This window comes from Drosophila simulans, chromosome 2L (genome assembly GCF_016746395.2).
Source record: "Drosophila simulans strain w501 chromosome 2L, Prin_Dsim_3.1, whole genome shotgun sequence".
NCBI lineage: Eukaryota > Metazoa > Arthropoda > Insecta > Diptera > Drosophilidae > Drosophila > Drosophila simulans.
The window spans coordinates 18,707,121-18,724,393 of NC_052520.2; the positions used below are offsets into that span (position 1 = coordinate 18,707,121).

The window sequence follows — 17,273 nt, forward strand, 5'->3', positions numbered from 1 at the left end:
TTCGAAAAAACACGTAAGAATCGAGTTCTGTTCAGTTCCTACTGTAAAACTGTAAAAATTCAATGGCACTTAATGTCACAAAGGTACTAAAATAGCAACAAGCTGTTGCCGAGAAGAAAAACTTGTATGAGGTACTTAACCGCAACATTATATATATAAATACATTTTTTCGATAAGCAACAGATGTCTGTGCATTATCTTTTGTCTATAGCAACCCAACAGCTGATACAGTTGATACTCTAAAAATTTCTTTTGTTTAAGAGAGGGCGGCAAGTTTGTTGCGTTTTCCCAAGGAAACCAAAGAAAACACTGTAGTAAATTATAAATACAATATGCATATTTTATATAGTCGAGATAATACATAATGCAAAACAATTGGTGTACTAACATAAACGCGTATGTTATTCGAAACGGATAGAATAATTAATTCTTAAATACCTTGGTGTGTTAGTGAATGCAATTGGCTTAGGTGATAAATTGTTTTTTGGGGTTGTTATTGGGTGTGGGTGTATAATCACATAGTTTTGTATAAATATATAATTCATGAAATACTTCAAGCTGAAAAATGCCACAAAAATAAATGTAACTTTGGTAAACTTACGCACTGTATAAATTCTAAAACATGTTTCGCTTCTAAAACTAGTTTAAATTTTTGCACTAAATAACAGTTATAGGTATTGTTCTTGTTGTGTGTGTAATATGCATGGGTACTAGCCACTTTTCAACATTGCTACACGCGAATAAATACTATGTTCAAAAAATACAGTTATTGGTTATTTTTGGAACCACATTAAAAACGGAACGGAGAAAAGCTTAAACGAAATGCCAACATAATTTGAAACACTCAGTCTCAGGTCTCCTTGATGGTCTCGCCCCACTGTCCACATTATGAGAACAAGTTGTTCCGTCGCTTGAGGGAGCCGAACTTCTTCTCCGCCTCGAGTAACATCTTTTCGTTTCTAACCACCTCGAAGGGAATGGTCCGGGACAGACGATCCATTTCCTGATCCGAGGGAAAGTCCTCAAAGCTCATATTGCTGAAGCCGGTTTTGGCAGAGTTTTGAATGGTGTTTGATTGGAAATTGCGGCCGCCTCCAGCTCCTCGATTCTCATCCTGATCCTGTTCGTCGTCGTCATCATCGTGGGACTGGTACTGCAATCGCTGGTGCTTCTGCTTACTGCCGGAACTAAGGGAACTGGTGGATCCAAGGGCAGCCGCGCTTACTTTTTTGTACGAATGCCCCTTAACCTTTTGGGTGAGCTTTCCCGGCAGAACCCTCACAGCCAGATGGGACTTCTCCTTCTTGGGCTTCGCAGGGGTAGGTATACCGATTCCGTCTGCCACCACATCGGCATCACGCAACACCACGGGCTCCTCCTCGTCGTCCGGTGTGAAATCTGAGCAGCGATCTTGGGAGATTTGCACATACGCATTATCGGCAATGGGCAGCAAAGGACGCAGATGGGTAACGACCGCTGGTATTGGAGCTGGAACGGAAACAGGGGCAGGAACTGGAACTGGAAGAGGTGCTTGAACTGGAATCACAGCTGCTGGTGAGGATTGTGGCTGATTAATGGAGCAGGAACTGGTGCTCATGCTGGAGAAAGACGGCACATTCACATAGACACTGCTGGTGCCACTCGACTTAGCAGTCTGGTTATTATTATTATTATAGTTCATCGGTGGCTCCGGCGTTTTGTTGATAATAATCGAGTGATTTATGGTCACCAGTTGTGGGGCAGACGAATTGACGGAAACAGACACAGGAACGGAGGCAGGAAGAGCAACAGATACAGAGGCGGGCACTTTGATCACATTGTTATTGTTGTTGTGGCTGGGAAATTTGTGGATCTGGTGGTGCTGTGGGTTCTGTTCGATTGTACGAATTACCTGTGGAAATGGCTCCAAGCCGAACAGGTCGCATTGATTAGTTTCCTCTGTCTGCGTGTTCTGTGCGTTTTCCTGGAAGGGATTGAAAATTGGCTCATTGAACTCATCTAGCTGCGCGGAGCTCCCAATATTATTGGTTGGCGTGAGCTGTGCTGGAAAACTGGCAAAGTTGGTAGAGGGATCTCCGACAGCGGCGCTTTTAACTGGTGTTGAAGTCCACATCTCGGGCTCCGACGGCTTGGGCTTAGCTTTGGATTTAGTCTTTCGTTTCAAAGGAACTCCGACTGGTAATTTAAATGGAGCCAGGGCGAACACATCCTCCTCTGATTCCTGCACATCGGGATTTGTTGGCAGAGTTGGAGCCACAGGAGATTCAGTGCTACTCTTGCTTTCTCCAGAACCATAATCCAATTCATCATCTAGCAACAACGGACGATCGCCGAACTTGTGCAGGAGATCGCTGGAAGTGGGACTCAGTTCTTCCGACGGAGCACTTGGGTCGCCAGTGGCAGTCACAAGGGCGCGGTCCTTCTTCCTCATCCGCACCTTCACCACCACCCGACTACGCACATCGTCTTCATGGGTGGTCACACTTTCACATTCTGCATGGTAGGCAGAGCTGCTACAGGTCTTCACTGACTCGCTTATTCCATCCATTTCTGTTGGCAAAGGACGACGTTGCTTGGCTTGTGTCTGGCGAGGATTCTCGTCAAATAGATCATCATCCTCTGCCCGCAGGTCACTGGCAGATCCGATGGAATCACCGTCGGATTCCGCCGCCTTGGCAGCTTCTTCAGCTTGTGCAGCTACCGCGGCAGCCATGAGATTTAGTTGTTGGGCCGCTTGATGGGCAGCTGTTGTGGGTTTCTTAGTCTTATCGCGAAGCTTCTTTACAATTGGCAGATGCGCTGTCTTGTCCACCTTGTGATAGGCAACCTGTTGGATTTTATGTATGGTTTCCGGCAAATTGCTTGTCACCATCTGCATTTGCCTAAAGATGCCCCCACCTCCTTCATCGCTGTCTTGTTGAAAGAACTCCGAAGCCTCGGAATCGGAATCATCGGAAGTCGGCTGATCTTTGCTGCGAAGCTTCTCGTACTTGTTGCGATCTTCTACAGGTAGTTTAACGTAACCAGAGACACCTTCTCCAGCTCCTCCAACAGCGCCTGGAATTCCACATTCCGAGTCTGTTTTCAGTTTGCTGATAAGCGAGGTCTTCTCTTCGCTGGAAACCTCCAGGGTGGGGGAGAGCATCCACTTGGATGAGTTGGATGAGGTGGCGGTGTTTGCTCCTCCCGCTACCAAGCCGATAGGCGTGGCCACTCCGCCTCCTGTTCCACCAGATGAAACGCCGATGAATTTCGCTGTGGACGAGAGCGAAGGACTTTTATGCAGTAAGGTAATGAGATTACGGGTTAGCGGCAGTTTGTTCTACAACTAATTATGGATGATAAATGTGAGAACACGTGGTTGTTATCCCCTGGAATGTAATATGTTACTAAGTGATTTATGAATGCTTTATGCTCAACGTGACGTATACGTAATAGTTTGGTTAGTTGAATGACGAAGGCGACGATAGAAGCTGGAATTCGTTGTAATGTTGACCCAACAATTAATTTGGGAAATTATGTGTTGATTTGATGGCATGCACAACGACTTTTGAAAAACTTCCATCAAGCATTTTGTTGATTAATTGGGCAAATGCCAATTCTAAAGTTTATAACTTCAAATGTTTTGCTGTGCATGCCAAACCATTTACTTATCATAGTGCAGCCCATAAATTTAGTTAGCTCGAGTTACAATTTGTGAATGTTCAGTTTTTGAAACATAATATAGAGTTTATTGCAGTTTTGCTTCAGTTTTGGTTTTAATCTCGTACAATTCTTGTGGCTGAGCTTAAGCTAACGCCCTTTTTTAATTGGTTTGTATAAATATATAGTGCTTTATGTATATATAGATATATTCTGTATTTGCTGTCATCTGATAATCTGCTTGTATGTATGTGTCTTGGTTACCTGACTTTTGTTGCTTTCATTGCGCTTATCGGTTGCTCATTTTGGGTAAATCTAGTTACTAAGTGTTAGCTCTTTGGTTTAACGCTTAAAGGGGTTTTCTCCCATTGGCTTAATTATTTACAGTATTAACAAGAGTTGTAATTAAAGCTAATTGAACATTTCAATTGGTGTGTCTGTGTGTAGAGAACAAAAGTGGTCAATTTGGACAATTCGGAAAACATTATTGGACTATCTCGAGCTTTATCGTACATATGTATATTGTCTTGCGTTGATTGGACTCTCTCGTAGTGATAATTAACAATTGATTGGATTACTTTTGTTTGTTTGTCTGCTGCCAAATCCGAAGAGATCGGAGTTTTATGCGAACTTCATCGAAAGCAGAAATGAAAAACGATCAGAGGGTATAAATCTTAATAAAGTTTGGTGTCGTGTTTAGCTTTAATCAGATCTACAGATCCATAATAAGAATAATCTCTTTAGCATTAATTTTTAGAATTGCACGTTTAACACATGTATGTATAGTAAGTAATAACTCTGATATGCAAATTATTGCCAAAAATGTATACGCCAGTAGAATTGAATTGCTTCACACTCTACGCCAACAACATGAATAAATAGTTCTAGTTCTTCTCTTAGATAGCTTAATTTACAATTACACACAGAGTAGATACATTCACTAACAAGCCAATGAATTGTACAATACAAATAATTGAAATTTGTTCTTTTGATTGGTTAGTTTTTGAACCACAACCGCTAATTTATTACCATTAAGAACTAAATTAACTTAATACCTAGATATAATATATTTAAATATATGATTTATTAGTTTTGGGTTGGTTTTCCGATAATTTGTATCAAGCACAGTACCAGCACCAAGTATTACTTTGTTAGAAGCGCGCAGATTGATGATGGTTAAAGAAATGGAGGAAGGGAAAAAAGTATATTTGTTTTCGAAATAAACAAAAGTTAATAAAGGAATTTAAATAGTTTACCAAAAAACTAACTTTTCATGACGAAATATAATTTTATAGGGGTATAATTTTTGGAAAACGTAAGATTGGTGGAATTTTTAACCGAATAGGTTTAAGGAATTACAGCTCACTTTGAAGAAAACATATTAATCACCGAAAAAACTCATATGACAAAAGATAAGAAGGTTCGTTGAGATATTTTTGGTTGGTTAGTAGATGCATGGGGTATTTACAAATTGATTGATTGCACTTAAGTAGTATTCGCGGGATCTTCCCCCATCTATATGGCACGCTAGATTCTTCGATCGAGCACCGATCGGCTAGTATACGGTTAATTTATTGCTGGAGCTGATCGAATCTTACGGCGGCTGCCGATGTGGTCTGGAAGCGGCTCCTTGGATGGAGGATATCGAGGAGATCGCCTTGGCGGCACTTTGCTGAGTTGAGCATAGCGTTACTAGGAAGTTTTTAGACTACGTCTACGTCTACGTTCAAATCACTTTCACTTTCTGGATTGAGATTGAGAGCGAACAAAAGCGACAATCGGAAAACTAAACGTATTCTGGCATTGCAAACATTTAAGGTAGAATTTCATGCTTTACCTCCGGTTTTGCGCAGCGAGCTCGCCTTCTCGCGCAGTCCGGGTGGCAAACTGAATGGCGCCGATCCGAATGGATCCTCGGAGACCTGCGACGGGTGAGGAGACACAGCGGCAGCAATCGGCGGAGGAGGCACTGCACCAGGAGCAGCTGTAACAGGAGCCACAACCGCAGAGGGAATCTGCTCCGTTGGTGTTAACGTGGAAGTTGTGGATGCCGATTTTGCTGTGATGCCTGAAAGCATTAAAGAGCTTAATTAATACTGCGCTAAAACGCACACTTCCAAAACGCACTTCCTTGACTGCCTCTCTGTCGTATCTTGTCGAACTCTGCCTCAAAGATGTGGTCCTCAGTCATCTGGCTGAAGGGCTGCTCCTCTTCGAACGGATTCCAGGCTTCCACTCGCTTTTCCACCGCCGTTTGTCCTGGTTTCATTAATTCGCTAATGGATACCGCGACTGAGTTCGCCGTTGAAGATGCATATATCCCGGGATTCGAGGCAGCACTAGCCAAAGTCTGCTGACCGTCGCCCATGGCAGCCAAGTTATTGTTAAACGGAGCCAGAAACTGACTTGTCTCATTGGCAAAAGTTCTGGAGCGCAACAGAACAAATGAATGATTAGATGATCAGTGAGTGATGGAAGAAAATTAATAATAAGGAAAAAGAGCAAGCAAAGCAGGAAAAGTAAGTTCGGGAATGCAAGAGATCTTAAGGCTACAATGAATCTATTGACTCCGTGGCTCATCGGCCTCATCCTGGTCACTTGTAGCTCTTAAGGATCGGGAATTCACAGAAAGAGACAAGCAGAGAGTGAGTAAAAGAGCAAGAGAAGAGCAGAACACAGAACACATACAGATCGTGCAGGACCAACGCATTTGGAAATGTCTAACATCAAGAATATTTAAATATTTATGAAACCATATATCTTAATTTTCAGGCTGAAACCTTTGGGGGAAAGCAATAATATTGATGCTGACCAAGTAAACTTAAAAAACGATAACAAGACACAACTTTTGTGCTTAAAAAAATTGACGAATTAAAATGTGTATTCTTGATTTTAGATTAGCTTCTGTTTACTTATATGAAACTTACTTATTGAAGGCCGAGGTGTCGCTAACGTTGCGCCTATGACCACCTCCTCCGCTTGGCTTGGGCGGCGTCAGCATGCTCTTGGTGGGCGTGCCTGCAATGACGTTCAAGTCCTGAGGCACTTCCTCCTTGTTAGGTTCTTCTGCTGCTGGCAGAAATTCAGTAGGAATTACTGCTGCAGCTGGCTCATTGAATGGATCTGGATAACCACTTGCCTCGAAGAGGTTACTGGCAGCAGGAGCTGCCGGAGTAACAGCTTGAGGAGGTGGAGGAACAGCAGGTGGCATAGCTGGGAAGTTGGCCTGGAACTGCTCGACCACAGGTTGAGGTTGAGGTTGTGGAGAGGTGATATTTTGTCTGGGCGAGGGACTGGGAGGCAACCCGAGACCCAAGGGATTTCCTCCATGTACCGATGAGGAACCCTTAGGACGAGACCGAGGAGCTACACTGGTTCCCGCCTCCACAACTGACACATTCTGCGCCTTCGCCGCCTTGGAGGCCGCTGCACTGATTCTCTTAGCTTCCGATTCAAACGGAGGCACTACCAGTAGGTCGAAGTTTGGAATGGCAGTTTTCTGATGGAAAATAAGCAAACAGATTATCATACAGGAATCTGAACACACAAACCACAAGCATTACTCACATGGAGATTCTGAATGGGATTATCCTTGCCCGCCAGTCGAAAGGCCACCTCGCCAACTTGCCAAATGTTTGGTCGCTTCTCCATATCGGGTTCCAACATATATTTAATCAGTTGGTGCATGCCCTTCGAGTACTTTGAGGAGTCTGGAATGGAAAACTGTCCATTCTGGATAGCCAAAGTACTCTCCCCAAAAGGCATGGAAAAGAAGCACAGCTTGTAGAGCATGCAACCCAGTGCCCAAATGTCCGCCTTTGTGGTTATGCTCTTGCCCCCGTACAGGTCGATCATCTCGGGAGCCCGATAAGATAGAGTGGTGTATTTTTGGATCTCCTCCTGCACCACGGTGACTCCGTGCTGTTGAGGATTTAACGTCTTGGCCGTTGCCGATCCGAAGTCGCAGAGTACGAAGTTGCCCGCGTCCGTTTGCAGAATGTTCTCCACCTTAAGATCCCGGTGGATGATCGGAGTCTGACAGTAATGCAATCGAGAGACAGCCTCGGCAATATCACAGAAGATGTTGAGCACCTCGGGCTCCGTGAAGCCAACGTGCAATCTGTGGCGAATTCATTGGATTACACTCGAATTCAGCAATCAAATGAACTACATTTTTAGATTCAATTCGTTTACCTTGCATTCATCATGGCCAGCATGTGATGCTTGCAGTAGGGCATCAGGAGTAGCACCTCGCACACCCCGTTTCCCGTGGGCGTGATGCTGGAGTCCACATAACCAATGATGTTTTTGTGCCCACTCAGGTTGCTCTGGGGGAGTGAAAGTGATTGTCCTATTAGATTAGGTTTGTTTGTCCCGATTTATTTACTCACCGCTATCTGGATCTCCCGCTTGGCTACGTTCAGATCATGCTCATTGTTGACGTACATTCGCTTCAGGGCGTACTTGGTCGCCGAGGAGCTGCCTCCGCCGTTGCCCCTGGCCAAAAAGACCATGGCGAAACCACCTGCGTGAGTTTTGAAGTGATGGGGTAGAGAAAAACAGAGCATTAGTGGGGTAAGTTGACGGGCTAGACATCCATAACAGCTGTCAGCTGTAAACAACATAGCATATTTGAATGGGGGGAGGAAACTGCGACGAAGCTAAACCCGATTAATACCCTGTTATTGTATAATCATAATATATACGCTTATCTTGCTCTTATTTAGGCAGGGAGTAGCTGGAGAAAACAGCATTTTTTAATTAATAGACTAATTTGCTTATTAAAGGAAATATGTGTCACATTTTTATAGCACACGTATCTGTGACCATTCCTTCCCACAAAATTTTATGACATATATCTACGTGATAATAATGGAATTTCTTTACTATAAACATTTCACGTTCACAAATATCCCCCACGCGGTGTTGAAATAGTAGAGGGTACCCGAATTCGAGCGATAGCAGTTACTGTCTGGCCATGGAACGATTTACACATGTTTTGCCTAACAGGCCATTTGCATGAGGTTTATTTCAGTATTGCAAATAGAATTCAAGTAGAATGCCCCCACATTTCAGCCCTCTCCACCTGTCGCTTTGAGCCACTTCAAAATGTACGATAAAAAGGCAACGCAATATAAACTAAACTATTGAAGGTCACGTACAGAAATAACAACAATAACATGCGACAATAACAATACTCAGCGGGGGAAGGCGAAGGGGTGGCAAAATAAAAAGATAGGAACAGTGGGCACTAAGAAAAAACATTTATATTGGATATAAACAAAAACAATGATCTCAATGCATGCATAACGATTTAGAGAATGTTTTAATACTGACAATATTTATGGAACATTTGCTGTAAATGGACACCCCATTTCTCCCAGTGTAGGCGATAGAGAGAAGTGAATAGCGGACCAGCAAATGTAACCATTTTTGCTCGACTTTGTGAAATTATGGCGTCAAATGTTAATCAATGCTGAAGGTTGCCCAGCCAACAGCAACAAATCAACATTGGCAAAAAGTACAGCAACAACATCCAGTAATAATAGTATGAAAAGCAACAATAACAATGCACAATTGTAGCGATGCGAGAAAACGCGAGAAGGCAATTCGGAACGCAAGCTAGGGTAGAAAATACGTCTGAAGGGGCGTCAACTGCAAGGTGGGCAGTAAGCGGTTAAGTGTTTGGGGTAAGGGAAAGGCGGGATCCCGGCGGGAAAGCTTCATTCGTTAACCGTTTGTCGCTTAGTCATTTGTAATTGTTGTTGGCTGCTCAAAAGTCGAATCAAAGAAAGCAGGTAAATATTTAAGGTGATTAAGCACAGTGTTACTTTGGAGGTATCCAGCATATCGAACTGTTTAAACTTGGCTATAAGCGCATTTTATACATTGAGCATTTGCAAAAGATTCAATCGATTTTTTCTCTTTCTTAAATTAAATACTAATAGTTACGTTACTGGATTAAATTAATAAGTTAAAAATAGATAATTTAGTTGATAATTTGTTATACTAATTCAAAAACTTTAACCAAATAACCGAGTTGGTCAAACGCTCCGCCTTTTTAATTACAGGGTATCCCCGACAACAGCTGACTACTTGCCAGCGGCGCCAGCGCAGCGCAAAACCAAATTACGAATCGAGTCTGCTTGCCAAAAGTATAAAAAGTAAAAAACACTACGTAATGGCTAAAGGAAGGTGGCGAATGGCTGGCCAGGCGGTGGGTGAGCAATCGTTAGATGATCAAATGTTGGGCGGAGGGTACTGGTGCCAGGCCAACAAGGAGGCACTTGCACTGCAGGATGATGTGGAGTGCAGCACTCCGCATTTCAAGGACAAGGACACAGCACAGTCGATTTCCTTAGGGACGAACTTTGCCATTTAGCTCGGCGAAAGGTGAAAAACGGATGACTGTCGGAGACAGTCGGCTGATGAGTGTTGGTCTTGCCGCTTCATTGGCTAAATTAACATAATTGATTCAATTGATTTGTGGCCATGTGTAGTGGCTACGGGAATTCAATGGGTATTCCATGGAAAAACCAACCAGAACCGTAACCGTCGTGTTTCTCTAACGCAATATGTCACAATAGAAATGCTGGCATTTCTGGTTTGGCAAAAATAAACTCTTTAAAGCTGACACAAATTTAGTCAAAATATCTGCAAGCCATTAGAGAGTCGAGTTATGGACCTAAATATGTAGTTGAGTTCTTTGCCAAGGGCAAAAATTGCAGTGCAATTAGTTGGAATTTTGGCTACAAACCATTATTAAGTATTCATAATTAATGAAATAATTTAAAATGCTTTACAGTTTTGCTAGATGATAATATATCCAAGTCGGAGTGTAGTTGTTACGACTTTATCGCTCTTATACAGAAATGATTGGGAGTAAAGACTGAATAAGCGTTTAAGTTATGTGATTTGGATCCTATGTTTAATCGGAAATGCGACAAGTGGCGCCCCCAATTATGGGGGATACGCAGCTGATTTTTATGCTCTTAAGCGCTTTGAGTACGCCCCACATTTGGGAGTTCTCGCGCTGAAGGGGTTTATCTAATCTCTGAGGAGGGGCGAGACCGAAAAGCGGACGGCAGGCTACTGCCCACCTGTAAATCAGGCAGGTGATAAGCATAATCGCGGGCGACGTGTTGCAGATAGGGGAATGGGAGCACAGATATAAGAGTGTATATATAGTCGTCTACCTTCTGCCAGGACATCCTCTACGGTGACCGTGACGCGTCCCACTGTGAAGACCTTGCCCACGAAGCTGTTCTTCTCGTTCGAGGACGACGAGCTGCTGCTGTTGGGCGGATTCTCCAGTCGCGAGTTCTCATTGCGCTCGAACTTGGACAGGATTTTCTTCATTTTCCCCCGATTTTCACCAGAAAATGATTACTGCCCCAGCAGCACAACACACACACACACACTCGCGAGCGCACACGCACACTAGCTAACACGGTCTTAATTGCCTGCGCGTAGGTGTTTTTGGCAATTTTTAATTTTGCGAGGGCGGCTGACGGTGGGCGGGGCGTCGATGCCGCTGGCCAATTAACCACTTTCGAGTCGTATCGGCTAGCTGAATAAAGCTATTCTGCGCACTTTGTGTTTTTGCATGCACACACACAATGCAGTGGAAAAAGAAAGTTGTTCGATTTTCCTGCTGCTCTCGAGTTGTTCGTGGGCCAGTGTGACCAGAGCGCTTTGCTGCAGTCAGATGCGCAATCCGCGGCTAGTGCAGCCGTCTATCGATATTTAGATAGGTTGGTTGCAATCACAAAATTCTGAAAACAAGGAAATCGCCGTTTACAGAAACAGTTTTATAACTAAATTATAAAATATAATTATAATTTGTTGTAATTTGATCCAATTTTAACAGATAACATGTTTTTATATTCAATAAAATATATAGCTACATTGACATTAAACTATCGCGCAGTTTTAATTAGCTATGCTGCCAACATCGTGTTACCCTTATCAATATGTTATCGATGCGCTGGTGCCATTGTAAACAATCATCTCTAGCAAATGGTCGCTAACTTCGCAAAATTATAGTTTGCTGTGATAACAATGATAAATACGGCCAAGTACTTTGCTCTTTTAGAGAATTTAAGGCTTAGTAAGGCTCTAGGTAAATTGGTTAACATTATATAATAATTGTAGTATCCTTAATACTAATATATCGACAGCAAATACCGCAAATAACTCGGGGACTGCCGACGCCTTGGAAATTAATCTGCGAATTTTGGAAAAATATGCTAAACTCGAAATTGGTCAGCAATTGCATGAGCTATGTCAGGAATATCAGTTGACAGCCGATCAAGAATCTAGTATTGATCCCGATTCGGATCCTACTATATGCTATATAATAAGATTGCAACATGTGCTACATTCGATCACGAGGAACATTAATTTCCACAGCGACGCAAAGGAGGATCTTATTTCGGTTGCGCATCTAAAACTGTGCATCCAGGCTTCACAAGAGTTATCATATTACTCGCTTCGATGCCAACTGCATGAGGATTTCTACAAATCGCCTATCTTTTGTGAGGCCCGGGGGAAACTTAAAGCTAACTTTTCATTGATGCTTCTAAGCATTCAGTTCTTTATAAATATACTGCCTATTCGACAGTTGCACATAGCCAACTCGATGGAGCTGGTGCAAAGGGATCTACTGGCGGCCATTGTGAGTCTACGTGTGCAGCAGGACTCTCCACTGCTGGATAAGGCTTTAGCATACCTCTGGCAGCATGAATCGAAAGCAGATTTCTTTCGCCACATATTGCTACTTAAAGCCACACCTCTTTGCGCACCTCTGGCCCAATTACTGCATCGTCAACTCTTAGGAAAGCTTCACTTACCCCAAGGATTCGCTAGTCTTGTTGACGCCCTCCATCAAACTCCCAATGTGAGTGCTTCCAGAAATGCGGAAATTGTGGCTAGTATTGTGGCCAGAAAAGGATTTTCTCAGTTAGCGCAAGAAAAAATGATTTTCCAGTTGCTAGATTATTGCAAATTCTATCTCCAGAATGCGGACAAAATGTGCGCCGGTGTCCTATCGCTCAGAAGACTTTACGATTTAAGTGATACAAATCAAAAGCTGATAGAAGAAATATTATCCAAAAATTGGGAAACGCTTTGTAACCCAGAAGACATTATTAATGGCCTTATCTTAATGGATCACCAGGAACTGTGCAATCGCATCCTCTTGTGGCAGCATCTCTTTTGTTCTTCAACCGTAGCTTGCTTACCTAGTAATCTATTCGTTCCTTACCTTCCATTGCTGCTCCAACTATACGATGGCCTACCAATGGAATTACCGGCGTCATCGCAGCTTTCTGCCATTATTTTGCGTTGTCTGGACAACAGAGAAATGGAAAACGAATTACCTGCGATACTCCAGAAGCTGTTTAAATGGGAAGTTGAGAAGGAACCTCCTTGGAAGTGTTTAAACCCACGCATTATAATCCTGCCTTCCATGAGCACAACTCAAATTCAGATTAAAGTAGCTCACAAAGATCATCAAGCAGATCACGATATGGGCAGAATATTGCCCGGTCTACTCACATCTAGCTCTCATCATTCCCTCACCTGCAAAGTTTTCCTCTGTCTTCTGGGCTTCATAGCTAAACAGATGAATGATAAATCTTCAGCTAGCGTCGATTTTATTTCATCAGAAGCAGAGCTCAAAGACTTTCTGCACTCCAAATACCAACTGAAGCTAGATTTACTTATTGCTTTAAACCAAATGGTAGCCCATCAACCATTAAGAGCTCAGCTATCACAACATACCAAGGAGCTTCTACATATACTAAAAGACTTGCTTGTCCACCGATCTAGAGAGCAAGAGACCACGGATCAGATCCTACTTCTTGTTCTAAACCTTTTGCAGGAAATTCTTGAGGGCAGTGAGAATATTCAACTTTCAGAGGCCTGTAAGGTACTGAAAGAGCAACTGCACCAGTTGGGTACTCAATCTTCGAACCCTCTTATCCAGCAATCTGTAAAATCATTGCTTACAATAATTCACGGCGCATGGCGACCAAGTGAAGCTGTTAAAATACAACCTTTTCAAAAAGCTCGGTCCCTGATAGAGGAAAAGCAATCCCACATGCAAGTGTATGGCATTCAGATGATGATTGATTTGCTGAAAAAAAGAGATCCTGCTACCTTAGCGCAGGGCCAACTTATCATAGCTTTAGCCCTGACCACTCTCAAGGATAAGGAATCCTATACCTTCCTGAATTGTGTTCGGCTCTTTGTGTCGCTTGTTCATGTGATGGAGTCCGATGTGCTGGACAAATTGAGTGATGAGTACCTATCAGAGACGGCTCACCTAGACTACCGCCTTGTAGTGGGTGAAGCTATTCTAAAAGTTGCTCAGGAGTTGGGTAAGCTATGTCCTAAACAGATTAGAATTACCCCTAAACTTTTATACTAATCCCATCCAGGTCCTCTTTGCTTTCGATACAAGGCGGTTCTTCTCAACTGCTTCATGCACGGCTCCCGGTCTCCTGTTCACGAATTCCGGATGTCAGCCTTTGCCAATCTCGCCCAGCTTTGTCGCCTGTTGGCCTTTCAAGTGCAGAACTTCTTCCACGAGTTACTCCAACTTGTTAACAGCGAAATAACCACCGGAGGATATGTTCCCTCTAAGCGTGCAGCAGTCCTGGTCTTAGCTGAACTATTAAATGGCATGGAGAACCTACTGGATTACCAGGAAATGTTACTGCCCATTTATCGCCTTCTAAAAGCGATTGAAGCGGATGAATCCTGTGATCCTCAAATGCGTCAGCATGCTGCAAACGGTCTGAAAATTTTAAACGAAAAGTGCACAAAACTGATACAATCTGCTTTGGAGGAGAAATCATTACAGAAGCAGATTAAGGTATTAGGCATTAAGGACGACGATTCACCTCAAAGAAAAAACCGACACATACTGGAACTCAATTAAAGGTTATCTTAGAAACCTGCACAAGTTTTAATTTTGTTTTATACACAATAGATCAACATTACAGTTTCGAAAAGAAATGCGAAAGTGGCGAATCAGTACAGACATTACTGACATAAAGGCAGAAAATAGGACGTAGAGTTTTAGACTTTGGTTACATTATTTGGGATAAAGGCATCACTTGCCGATAGAGAACTCATTCTCGATCTTGTCTGCGATCATCTTTGCAATGGCCAAGCTACTAGTAGCGCCCGGCGATGGGGCGTTTCTGCAGTGGAGCACTCGCTTGGCTAGCGCTCCCGATCCTTGTCCGCGATCGAAAACAAAATCATCCACCAGATTGCCATCGAGATCCATTGCTTGGGCACGTACTCCAGCGGGACCACGCTGGATATCGTACTCCGTAATGTCCGGGATGTACTTTTGCAACGCCTTGATCTGCAGGTTAATGAACCACGATTTGGACATCTCGCTGAGCCCGAAGCCGATGTACTTGCTCGCCATCTTTACGAAGCCCGGATAGCGCAGGGCGTCGAAAAGCTCGAAAAGATTTATGTCACCCCAGCTGGGAGAAGTGAAGTGTCAGTCAAGTTTAAATATGACTTCTAAGACGACTTACGTGTAACCTTCGCGTTTCAGAGCCAGCACGGCATTTGGTCCCAGCCAGATAGATCCGTCCATTCGCGGCGTAAAGTGAACTCCCAGGAAGGGGAAACGTGGATCCGGCACCGGATAAATATTACCCTTGACCATATGCTGTTTTTCCTTGGTCAGCAGCAGGTACTCTCCACGGAAAGGCACGATGCGGGGGTCCCTGGGGCATCCAGTCTTCTCAGCCAGCAGGTCGGATTGCAAACCGCCGCAGGTTAATACGTTCTTGGTACGAACCGTTTGACCGGGCCTAGCGCCATGGATGGTCACTGGGTAGTCGGTGCCCTCCTTGGTCTCGCTAAACTTGCTGACATTGAAGTCCAGGTAGATATCACCACCGCACTGTTTGAAATCCTGGCCATAATGCTGGGTAACCAATCCCCAGTCAACGATACCAGTGTGCGGACTGTGGAGCGCCATCACTCCCTGGCAGTAGGGTTCGATCTCCTGAATCTCGCTGCCTTCGATCATTCTCAGATCCGGCACATTGTTGGCAATGCCACGCTTCTCCAAATCCTTCAGCAGCTTCACCTCTTTCTCATCCGTGGCCACAATCAGCTTCCCGGTTTTCTTGTACGGGATCTTTTTTTCATCCAGATAAGCGTAGGCCAAATGCATGCCCTCCACGCAAAGGCGGGCTTTCAGGGTTCCAGGCTTATAATAGATACCAGCATGGATAACGCCGGAGTTGTGGCCACTCTGGTGCTTGGCTAGCTTGCACTCCTTCTCCAGGACAGCCACTTTGAGGGATGGATGGCGCAGGACAATCTCCCGGGCAGATGCGGCGCCCACGATGCCACCACCAACGACAACCAGATCATAATCTCTGAGGGAATACAAATACAAAACATATATTTGAATTTCCCGGTAATACATTTCACATATTGGCTTTAAAAGTTTTTCTAGTTAATTTCATCCCGCTTACAGTCTCAAAAATTAAATAAACTTAAGACTTCTTTTTATAAGCTAGAAAGATATATGCGAAAGAGTATGCGAAATTCGATGAAAAGTATCTAACAGGTAAGTTGAAGAACATGTTTTATGATTAGGATCATCAGCCAAGTCGATCTAGCCATATCAATATGTTCCTCCGACTGCCAGATCGCAAAAACGTCGAGATCTTGGGAATTAAAAAAGTAAGATTAAGTCTGCACATTGCAGTGAAAAGGTATTTATATTATAAGACTAGTATTTTATTTATTGATATGCAATAAAGCATTCAAGAGTACACACAATATACATTGCTTAACTAAACATGATTTTAAAAGAGCATTCTAAATGAAAAGAAGCTTACTCAGCTCATCTGGAGCACCAAAATAATATATTGCAAAAAATTAAAAGTTTCTTAGGATCGGAACACCCCCGAAAATGAGAGAATCTTATCGCAATCTCAAGAGACTTACCCGCAGCCCGACGAGCTGTGCTGCGATCTTTTGTGGGTCGCTGTCGACTCGTTGGGCGTGGCCACGCCCACATTGAGTAGGCTCCGCCGAAGTCCCTGTACCAGCAGTCGCACCTGAGCCATTTCTCTTTCTTTTCTGCTTTCACCACCCGCGCACGCACGTAGAATTTAGATTATTCGTCAACCCGAAAAGAAAGACCTTGCTTGACCTTGCCTTCTCCTCCGCCAACTTGTGCGTACAGCGCGCTTTCGAGCGAATCGACAGACTGAAGCCCGTGGAAGTTTTCCGTGGGGCGAGAGAAAATAAATATGCTCACGGGCCGAGCATCTGGGCGGTTTTTGGGGCCGAGGGGCGGTCATAAACGCGCTAATTGATAAGTGTGACGGATTATTGTTGAAAGGGGCTGGTTGGGGAAGGACGTGTGTGTCAGCTGTTCGGTTTGTTGATAAGATTTAATGTGACCAGCTGGCATTTTGCAAATTTTCTGTTCTTTAACAATATTAGTATTTTAGTTTAATTTAAAATTTTTCAGATTATAAACTAATGAAATGCTAATTACTCGACTAAAGAGCATTTACAAAAAACAAAAATATAGTTTTAACCCTAACTTTGCTCTTATTCGTAACGGAATCCTA

At 43.5% G+C, this 17,273-nt stretch overlaps 3 protein-coding genes across 5 annotated transcripts; 1 reads left to right on the top strand and 2 right to left on the bottom strand.

Moving 5' to 3' along the window:
- Nucleotides 1-319: 319 nt before the first annotated feature.
- Nucleotides 320-11,362, bottom strand: LOC6732737 (AP2-associated protein kinase 1). 3 transcript variants are annotated; one of them, XM_002079815.4, is made up of 8 exons: nt 10,839-11,362; nt 8,034-8,167; nt 7,837-7,970; nt 7,210-7,762; nt 6,570-7,141; nt 5,770-6,068; nt 5,480-5,710; nt 320-3,255 (listed from the first exon to the last, which is right to left on the bottom strand). In XM_002079815.4, exons 1-8 carry the CDS (start codon nt 10,999-11,001, stop codon nt 887-889), a joined length of 4,455 nt encoding a protein of 1,484 aa, XP_002079851.2. In that variant the 5' UTR covers nt 11,002-11,362; the 3' UTR covers nt 320-886. The 3 variants fall into 3 exon arrangements, with proteins under 3 accessions (XP_002079851.2, XP_016025468.1, XP_039154426.1); XM_016178108.3 differs by lacking the exon at nt 320-3,255 and adding an exon at nt 3,704-5,386 and having other exon boundaries at nt 10,839-11,361; XM_039298492.2 differs by lacking the exons at nt 320-3,255; nt 5,480-5,710; nt 5,770-6,068 and adding an exon at nt 6,096-6,248.
- Nucleotides 11,363-11,605: 243 nt separating this feature from the next.
- On the top strand, nt 11,606-14,608 carry LOC6732739 (transport and Golgi organization protein 6). The gene is made up of 3 exons (XM_016180359.3): nt 11,606-11,764; nt 11,823-14,024; nt 14,085-14,608. Exons 1-3 carry the CDS (start codon nt 11,704-11,706, stop codon nt 14,585-14,587), a joined length of 2,766 nt encoding a protein of 921 aa, XP_016025469.1. The 5' UTR covers nt 11,606-11,703; the 3' UTR covers nt 14,588-14,608.
- On the bottom strand, nt 14,571-17,094 carry LOC6732740 (L-2-hydroxyglutarate dehydrogenase, mitochondrial). The gene is made up of 3 exons (XM_002079818.4): nt 16,639-17,094; nt 15,204-16,061; nt 14,571-15,149 (listed from the first exon to the last, which is right to left on the bottom strand). Exons 1-3 carry the CDS (start codon nt 16,758-16,760, stop codon nt 14,762-14,764), a joined length of 1,368 nt encoding a protein of 455 aa, XP_002079854.1. The 5' UTR covers nt 16,761-17,094; the 3' UTR covers nt 14,571-14,761.
- Nucleotides 17,095-17,273: the final 179 nt, after the last annotated feature.

What these genes read in the sequence shown, in the direction of transcription:
- LOC6732739 (XM_016180359.3), top strand. Translation starts at nt 11,704, where the DNA reads ATGATAAATACGGCCAAGTACTTTGCTCTTTTAGAGAATTTAAGGCTT. An exon ending in AAGGCTTAGTAAGGCTCTAG is followed by an intron (nt 11,765 to 11,822) that starts GTAAATTGGTTA and finishes ATATATCGACAG; the next exon opens with CAAATACCGCAAATAACTCG. An exon ending in AAAAGTTGCTCAGGAGTTGG is followed by an intron (nt 14,025 to 14,084) that starts GTAAGCTATGTC and finishes AATCCCATCCAG; the next exon opens with GTCCTCTTTGCTTTCGATAC.
- LOC6732740 (XM_002079818.4), bottom strand. Translation starts at nt 16,760, where the DNA reads ATGGCTCAGGTGCGACTGCTGGTACAGGGACTTCGGCGGAGCCTACTC. An exon ending in CACAGCTCGTCGGGCTGCGG is followed by an intron (nt 16,062 to 16,638) that starts GTAAGTCTCTTG and finishes GTATTCCCTCAG; the next exon opens with AGATTATGATCTGGTTGTCG. An exon ending in CTGAAACGCGAAGGTTACAC is followed by an intron (nt 15,150 to 15,203) that starts GTAAGTCGTCTT and finishes CACTTCTCCCAG; the next exon opens with CTGGGGTGACATAAATCTTT.
- LOC6732737 (XM_002079815.4), bottom strand. Translation starts at nt 11,001, where the DNA reads ATGAAGAAAATCCTGTCCAAGTTCGAGCGCAATGAGAACTCGCGACTG. An exon ending in CTGGCCATGATGAATGCAAG is followed by an intron (nt 7,763 to 7,836) that starts GTAAACGAATTG and finishes AATTCGCCACAG; the next exon opens with ATTGCACGTTGGCTTCACGG. An exon ending in GACACCTCGGCCTTCAATAA is followed by an intron (nt 6,069 to 6,569) that starts GTAAGTTTCATA and finishes GTTGCGCTCCAG; the next exon opens with AACTTTTGCCAATGAGACAA.